At 39.7% G+C, this 9,320-nt stretch overlaps 1 protein-coding gene across 1 annotated transcript in view; it reads left to right on the forward strand.

Annotated features, from left to right (window-relative positions):
* The first annotated feature begins 1,779 nt into the window (after window positions 1-1,779).
* Window positions 1,780-9,320, forward strand: part of OCIAD2 (OCIA domain containing 2) — a 73,817-nt gene continuing 66,276 nt past the window's right edge. The window contains exon 1 of the mRNA XM_006872688.1: window positions 1,780-1,913. Within this exon, the coding sequence (XP_006872750.1) occupies window positions 1,848-1,913 (66 nt within the window). The 5' untranslated portion in view covers window positions 1,780-1,847. The remainder of the gene's footprint in view (window positions 1,914-9,320) is intronic.

A 9,320-nucleotide genomic window follows, 5' to 3' on the forward strand; every position in this document is an offset into this window, starting at 1 on the left:
CCAACACCCCCATCTTACCACGCACCTCCCGCTAGGTGCCGCGCTCTGCCCTCCCACTGCGCTTGGGTCAGAGACGTGGAGGGACCCCAGACGCAACGTGGGTGGTGGGAGCTGCACCAGGAGCAAGCAGGACATTCAGGGGGTGCTGTCCCCCACAGTTAAGGTACACCCTTGCTTACGGATTTGGGACACCCAACGGCTTAAAGCTTGAATGAGCAAAGATTATTTCTTCTGCCTTAAATCAGCACCCTGCGGCCTGCAAAGATTTCCTGGGGTGGGGGTGGGGGGTGGGGGTAGGGGTGTCTCAAGAAATACAACGCCCCGGGGCCACCCTGAGAGCCGCCTTTTACTGCTCATGCACTCTCTGTGAGCCTGGCTTTACACTGGGACTTTAGGGATCTCATCCCTCATCCTCATAACAGCCCCTCACGACTGCTGAAAAGTTTCGGTTTATTATATTATAAGGTCATCAACTACACAAATATTTACCTTGGGCATACCAAGGAAAATAAAACAAAATCACTGCCTTAAAGGAACTCATAGAGGATGCCAAGGGATTAGCAGTTACACAACTTGAAAAGCACACCCCTAGAGAGGCCTCTCTTAGAACAAGCAAGAGTTAGTCCTGCCTCCAAATCACAGGGTTGGCAAAAGTAGCAACAGGCCTTTGACCTCAGGTCTTTCTGATTTCCGGGTTTTCCACTGTACAACTGTACGCTGCTTCATCTGTCTGGCAGTTTAGCGGCCACTCGTTGTGTCCTGGGGTCCAACTACTCCTTTTGAAAGTACAGGAATGTCTTTGGTGTCTAATCAGACAGAATAGACCTTCTTCCTCTCTCCTTCCTTAGCAACTTGTATTCACCTCCGTGTGGAGTTGACCCCAATACATCGTGACCCCATGTGTGTCAGAGTAGAACTGTGCTCCATAGATTTTTCAATGGCTGGTTTGTTTTTTTACCGAAGTAGATTACCAGGCCTTTCTTCCAAGGTGCCTCTCAGTGGTGCATCTCACTGTGCAATGAGCAACTTTTAGCACAGTACTTGCCTCTAGGGGAAACTTTTTCATGCTGTGATAAGCACTCGACCTCAACGTTGATTTGAACCACAAAGTTGTCAGTTCAAACTTACCAATTGTTCCTCGGAAACCCCATACAGGGTCGCCATGAGTCAGAACCAACTCACTGGCACTTAACAACAACTGTTGTCTTAACCTGTCTTCCTCTTTAAACTGTGATTTCCTTTAAGGCAGTGATTTCTCCGTATTTTCCTTTGACTCTCGTGGTGTAATAGGCACTCAGTAATATTGTTGTTGTGAAGTGCCATCGAGTCGGTTCCAACTCATAGTGACCCTGTGTAGGGTTTCTGAGGAGCGGCTGGTGGGTTTGAACCACTGACCTTGCTGTTCAAACCAACCTTGCGGTCCAGTGCATTATCTTGCAGCCCATACCAGGACTCTTAGACCATAAATATTTGTATTGTCAATGGCCTTTTAATGAAGTGAAACCTTTCTTAGGAACACAATTTATCTTTTGTAAAACATTTCACTCTTCCAGTGGCATTTCCCTCGATTCTCAATATGACTTGTTGCCATTAGGTAGTTCGTTTAAGTTCATTTAAATGTCTTGTTGGGAAAGGAGTGTTAGAAATTGAGTTTGCAGAGGGTTGCAGATGAAGGCCTATAAAAAAATGAAAGCAAGTTTCCCAGATAGGTGTAGTTGGTACTAAGGATGGTTTTAGGGTTGCTGCAAGCATTCAGTCACAACGTACTGATTTTCTTTTACTTAGACATTGGTCCAAGCAGCACGCAGAGTACCCTCAACTAGAAGAAAAGCACACCCAAGGTTATCATGGCTTCAGTGTCTACTCATGGAAACCACGATAAAGGTCCTCATATGCCACCACCAAGCAAGCAGGTATAGTTTTAACTTGTTGATCTGCCATCTGCAAGGGAATTACATACAAGACTTGATGAAACTCAAGCTAGCCCAGTCACGTCCCTTTCTTTCTTTTCTCATTTATTTTTCTATCTAGCACCTGTTGGATGAGTTCAGGGAAAATGGAATGGAAAGTTTGGGGCTGCCTTGAAAGGGAATGTTTTAAAATTTATTTACAAAATCCTTTCTTTATGCTTCCTTGTTTAGAATCCATTTCATGGAGTCTGTCAGTGACTAAAAAGGTTTCCTTTAGCAGACGAAAACTCTTAGGTGAACCAAACAGAATGATGTTTTTACATTTTTGTTACCAAGGCTAATCATATGACATTTTGCTATTCAGGCTAGCAGGGTCCTTAATTACTAAATTAGCCATCAGATTGAGAACCCAAGTCTTAACATGGGCACAGCTTTTCAACTTGTTAAGAATGAATATTATGCCTTTCAGGGACATATAAAATGAAGAAAAGAAAAAATATGTATTGTGTGAAATGAAGTTCTCTGGGGTCAGCTGTTGAAGATAAAAGTGTTTATGGAGGAGATGATATTTATGGGGTAAAGTTTAGGAAAAGCAAATAAACAAGTGATACCAAGTCACAGGGAGAAGTGTATGGACACCTGAGTTGCCTCTGTGAAATGGAGAGTCATAAAACATTGATGGCTTTTATAGAAAAAGATCACCAAAGCCCTGCTGGGAGACATAGCAGGAACATTTAATCTTGATGGCAAGACTCACAGCAATTGTGATCCTCTGAGTGTGTTGTGTATGTGTGTGTATGTGTAGGTAGTGGTAGTAAAGAGCTGAGTAGGGATTCCTTGTTTCTGCTGCAGCCACATTCAGAAGTAAGAATTGATATTTACACTGGGCCTAAGTGGAGTGCTTGCTGTGTGGAGGAATTAAGGTAATTGGAAAATGAGAACATCTTCTCCCATTGCTGAGATGCCCTTTCTGCCATGGTGTATGCTGGGCCATAGGGAACTGTAAAAAGGGAGGAAGGTGTTTGCCACCTTGGGTTGCCTGTAGACCTCTGAAGACATTGCTATCACAAGGCTCTCCACATTGTAAATGAGACACCATGCATGAAAAGTGCATAGAGCAGTATCTGGCCCATGGAAAAAAGCCTCAAGAAATGACATTCACATTGATAATTACTACAGACAGTACAAGGAACCCTGGTGCCACAGCAATTAAGCACTTAGGTGCTAACAGAAAGGTTGGTGATTTGAACCCACCCAGGGCATCAGGATTGGAGGAAGACTTATTAACATATGCAATATGCAGATGATCAGCCTTGTTTGCTGAAAGTGAAGAGGACTTAAAGTATTTACTGATTAAGCTCAAAGACCACAGCCTTCGGTATGGATTGCATCTCAATGTAAAGAAAACAAAAATCCTCACCACTAGATCAATAAACAACCTTTTTATCAAAGGAGAAAAGATTGAAGTTGTCAAGGACTTCATTCTTCTTGGATCAACTATCAACACTCATGGAAACAGCAGCCAAGAAATCAAACAACATATTGCATTAGGCAAATGTGCTGCACAAGACCTTTTGAAAGTGTTGAAGAGCAAAGATGTCAGCTTGAGAACTAAGGTGTGCCTAACCCAAGCCATGGTATTTTCAATAACCTCATATGCACGCAAAAACTGGACAATGAATAAGGAAGACCATAGAAGAATTGATGCTTTTGAGTTATAGTGTTGGAGGAGAATATTGAAAGCACCACGGGCTGCCAAAAGAACCAACAGATCTGTTTTGGAAGAAGTGCAGCCAGAGTGCTCCTTGGAGGCCAGGATGGCCAAAATTCGTCTCTCATACTCTGGACAAATTGTCAGGCAGGATCAATCACTGGAGAAGGATATCATGTTTGGTAAGGTGGAGAGTCAGAAAAAAAGAGGAAGACCTCCAGTGAGATAGACTGACAACATGGCAGCATCAGTGGGCTCAAGTGTGGCAACAATTGTGAAGTTGGCCCAGGACTGGGCAGTGTTTCGTTCCGTTGTTCATGGGGTTGCAGTTCCTATGAGGCAGTACCAACTAGATGGCACCTAACAACAACCACAAGTACCTCTGTGCAAAAAAAAAAAAAAAAAACACCTGGCAATCTGCTTCCATAAAGGTTGTTGTTGTTGTTAAGTGCCATCGAGTCGATTCCGACCCATAGCGACCCTGTACAGGGTTTCCGAGGGTGTAAATCTTTACGGGAGTAGAAAGCCTCATCTTTCTCCCACGGAGCAGCTGGTAGTTTCGAACCACTGACCTTAAGGTTCACAGCCCGATTCGTAACCACTACGCTACCATAAAGGTTACAACCAAGAAAAACATAGCAGGTAATACTGCATTGCTCCATGGGGTCACTAGGAGTCTCAATTGGATTGACAGCACCATTGTGGGTTAATGTTCTGAACTGCAAGGTCAGTTTGAACCACAAGCGCACCAGCCGCTCCTTGGAAACCCTTTACAGGGTCACTACGTCGTTTTACAGCACTGTCTCAATGGCACTTAACAACAATAACACAAACAATAAAGAAGTCTTAAAAAAAAACAGTGATGACTTCGGGTAAGATGGTGGACTAGGCAGACACACTAAATGTTCTCTCTGCAAAGATATGAGAGACCAAATGATGAAACTGACACAGATGAAAGTCCTGGAACCCTGAACTTCAGAAGAAAGGTTAGAGAAGTGGACTGAGTGCTTGCTGGGAGGAGAAGCTGAGCAGATATGGTGAGAGAGGGAGACTGACTGGTGAACAGCTGTCCAGATACTACTCAACCATCTTGAAACTTTGTGAACAGCTTTGGAAACAGAAGGTGGCCAGGCAGAGTGGGGTCATGGAGGTGACAAAAAAGGTGCAAATTCTTCTTTTTCCCCATGCTCTCCTGGTGACCAGAGGTGTGGCCAGCTCCCACCCTCATCTACTCCCAGCACAGCTTCTGCTCCCCAGGAGTTCAGAGTCACATGATTGGGAGCCATGCCAATGTGAAGCATGGGCTGGCTGCACCTCTTTGGTGCCTGGGTTCAGGTGGGCTCAGCTTAGGATCTATAGAAACCACAGAGCCACCAGATCAACATTTAACCAGTCACCTGGCCCCCAGCCGCCCTATTGTCCTAACAGAAACTGAAGCTACCTCTATCTAGAGCCTCCCAGAACTGCTCCCAGACTGAGTGTCCTAAACATAGATAGCACCAGGGCTGATAGGAATTCCATCTAGGGCCAGGAACTCTGCTGTCACATCCCTCCCACACCCACCTCTTGAGATCCTTGGCTTGCAGGAGCTTCCCAGAGTTTTATCCTCTTTAGGTAAAACAGCTGCACTGGTTTTTTGTTTGTTTGTTTGAGGGTTTGTTTGTTTGTTTTTCTTTTGTTGTTTCATTGTTTGGGTTTTTTTGTTTTTTTTTTTCTTTTTTCTGCTTCTTCTTCTCTTTACATTCCCTTGAATTTTATCCTTCCTATCTCCACTTTTGCTTTTCATTCTTTCTCTCAATTCTTCTCCCTCCCCCCTCTCATCTTCTGTCTCCCTGGTTTTTCTAAAATTTATTTTATTTTTATTTCTTCCTTTTATTTTTTTATTCTATGCTCCATTTTCCTGTTCCTCTTTTTTCTTTTCAGTTATTCTATTCTTTTCTTTTTTTTTTTTTTCTGGTTTCTGCCTGTTTTTAATTCTTTTTCTTCTCCTTAATTCTTTTCTCTTTTCATTGTTGGTTGCTTGCTTGATTATTCTCTTTTGCCTCCTGGTGTGTGTGTGATGGAAGGATGGTTTCTTCTCTTTCCTGCCTAAGAGGAGACAGCAACCATGTCCACATAGCCCAGACACAACCTCTGCATTTCCATTTACTGGGCAAGAGCAAATACCAGCTCCTATACCACCTGATCAATGATAGACAGCAGCCAACACTAATCAAACCCACCCTAAAATGTGGTGCATAAACAGCAATAGAGAATAGTATACACTCTTCCATTCTCTTACTACACCTGCAAGAGACAGTTGATGAAACCTAAGACCACATCAACATAAAATCATCAGTTAAATACAAATAGAACAATACCCACAATGCACCCAACAAAAATAAAAATTGAAAAAACAGAAAAGTTTTAGCTCACATAGAGAAACAAGAGAGAATGGCACAAGCAAACAAGCCTGGTATATATCCAAAACACATTCCTAAGGAAGAAAAGGTAATGGAACTAACTGAAAAAGAATTAAAAAGAATAATATCTGGGTACCTACAAAAGACTGATAGAAATGTCAAGAAAAGCACAGAAAGAACTTTAGAAGAATTCAGAAAAGCACTACAAGAACAAACAAATAAATGCAAAATTTAAAACAATACAAAACCTGTAATCAGAAATCCAGAAGATTAATACTTAGATTTCAAAACTAGACAGTACATTGAAAGGTACTGATTCAAATCATTGAAAACCTGAATTAATGAGCTTGACCATAAATCTTTCAATACTAATATAAAAGAAAAACAATCAGAGAAAAATAATGGGGGAAAAAAATCCAAAGAAAGCCTAAGAGTTATGAGGGACACTATGAAGAGGAATAGTTACAGGTGATTGGAATTCCAGAAAGGGTAGAGGCAATAAAAAGGAAAGAGAAAAGGTCAGAGTTTTGGGGAGAAAAATTCCCTAACATCATGAAAAATGAGAAGATAAGCGTACAAGAAGCTGAACAAACCCCAAACAAGATAAATCCCAAAAGAAAATCATCACGACATATCATAATCAAACTCTCTAAAACCAAAGGTAAGGAAAGAATCGTTAGAGCAGCTCAGGAAAAACTAAAAGCTACCTACAAAGAGAAACAATAAAAATAAACTCCGATTTCTCAGAAGAAACCATGCAAGCAAGAAGGCGATGGGATTCCATATACAAAACTCTGAAAGTAAAAAATTGCCAACCAAGAATCATATCCCCAGCAAGCTCTCCCTCAAATACAACAGTGCAATCAGGACATCTCCAGATGAACAGAAATTAAAGGAATTTGGGATAAGAAGACCAACTTTACCAAAAATATTAAAGGAACCTCTTTGGACTGAGAACCAACAACAACAGACAATAACCTGAGAGTAAAATTCATGACACCACCCAGAACTCAATCCAGATATAGAAAACAATATTTAAAAATTATTTAAAGTAAAACTAACCTACAAGACCAAATATAAGAAACCAGAGATATCAATTTATAATGAAGCAAACTACAAAGCAAAAAGAGGGAATAGTATAGGCACAGAATTTCCAGATGGTGAGGAAGTCCAGTAGATTTCAAGATAAAACACACTGTTTTAAATGGGGGGAAATTAATAAATTATAGAGTAACTCCAAAGAAAATAAAATATCAAATCAAATATCAAACTAAAAACAGGAAAATCAGAAAGATTTAGTAAACATTAACACAACAGAAATTTTCAAATTAAAAAACTGAAAAGAAAACCAACAAACAAAATGAACTCAGCACAGAAAATACTGGAACAAAGAAACTGGCAATATCACAAAAAACAAAATGACTGAAAAATGACTGTAATCAATTCATCCCTATCGATAATTACATTGAATATAAATGCATTAATTATACCAGTCAAGAGACAGAGAGTAGCAGAATGGATAAGAAAACAGGATCCTTAAATATGCTCTTTACAAGAGATAAATCTTAAACACAAAGACAGAAATAACTAAAATTAAAAGGAGGGGGGAAATATATCAAGCTAATGGCAATCAAAAACAAGCAGGAGTGGTAGTGTTAATCTCTGAGAATATACTCAAAGGCGGACATTATATCATGACGAAGGGGTCAATTTAACAAGAGAACATAACCATAATAGATATCTATGCCCACAAAGAAAGAGCCTCAAATATATAAATCAAATTCTAACAGAATTGAAGAAAGAAATAGACAACTCTACAATATTCAAGGAGTCCTGGTGTGGCACTGTATGATAAGCACTGGACTACAAGGTTAGTTTGAACCTTAAGGCCTGGCAGTTCAAACCCACCAGCCACTCCTTGGAAACCCTATACATGGTTGCTATGAGTCATAACCAACTCAAAATCACCTAACAACAACAATAATGATAGAAGTTTTAATACACTGCTTTTAATGAAGGACAGAACAACTGGAAAGAACTCAACAAAGACACACAAAAACTAAATAAAACAATCAACCAACTTGACCTCATAAACATACATAGAGAACCCAACCCAACAACAGCACAATATACATTTTTTTCCATTGCACATGGAACATTCTCCTAAATAAACCATATGTTAGGCCACATGTGAAACTAAATGCATTTTGAAACATCAAAATTTTGAAACATTTTGAAACATCATTTCAGATCACAGTGCTGTAAAATTAGAAATCAACAATAGGAAGGAGAGGGGGTATCAAATACATGGAAATTGAACAACACCCTTCTTAAAAGCTCGTGGGTAATAAATTTTACAAATTCCTTGAGTCAAATGTGAACAAAAGCACAACGTACCAAAACTTTTGGGACACAGCAAAAGCAGTGCTCAAAAGGCAATTTATAGCAATAAGTACACACATCCAAAAGAAGAAAAAGTCAAAATCAACATCTTAGCCAAACATTTCCAACAATTAGGAAAAGAGCAGCAAAGTAGGCCTACTCCAACCAGAAGAAAAGAAATAATAAAAATTAGAGCAGAAAAAATGAAATCGAAAACAGAAAAACAATAGATAGAATCAGCAAGACAGAAGTTGGTTCTTTGAAAGGATTAGTAAAATCAACAAACCATTGGCAGATGTAGCAATAGAGAAAAGGGAGAAGACACAAATAACATGAATAAGAAATCATATAGGTGATATCATGACAGAACCAATGGAAATAAAAAGGCTATTTTCAGAATGCTATGAAAAATTGTACCCCAACAAATTTGAAAACCTAGAAATAACTGGACAAATTTCTAAAAACATACAACCTACCTAAACTAACTCAGGCTGAAGTAGAAAACTTTAACAGGCCTATATAACAAGAGAAGAAATTGACCAAGTTATTAAAAACTCCCTACTTAAAAAGTCCAGGCTTTATTGGTGAATTCTGCCAAACATTCAGGGAAGTCCTGACACCAATTTTACTCAACGCATTCCATAGTATAGAAAAAGATGAAAAACTCCCAAATACATTTTGTGAAGCAAGCATAACTCTGATACCAAAACCCGGCATCACTAATAAAGAAAATTATAGACCAATATCCCTCATGAACATAAAATGCAAAAATTCTCAGCAAAATCCTAGCAAATAGAATCCAACAATATAACAAAAAATATGTACATCATGACCAAGTGGGATTTATACCAGGTATGCAGGAATGGTGCAAATTAGAAAAACAATCAACCTAATACACCAAACTATAGAACACTT

The sequence above is a fragment of the Chrysochloris asiatica genome, unplaced genomic scaffold (genome assembly GCF_000296735.1).
Source record: "Chrysochloris asiatica unplaced genomic scaffold, ChrAsi1.0 scaffold00209, whole genome shotgun sequence".
Lineage (NCBI taxonomy): Eukaryota > Metazoa > Chordata > Mammalia > Afrosoricida > Chrysochloridae > Chrysochloris > Chrysochloris asiatica.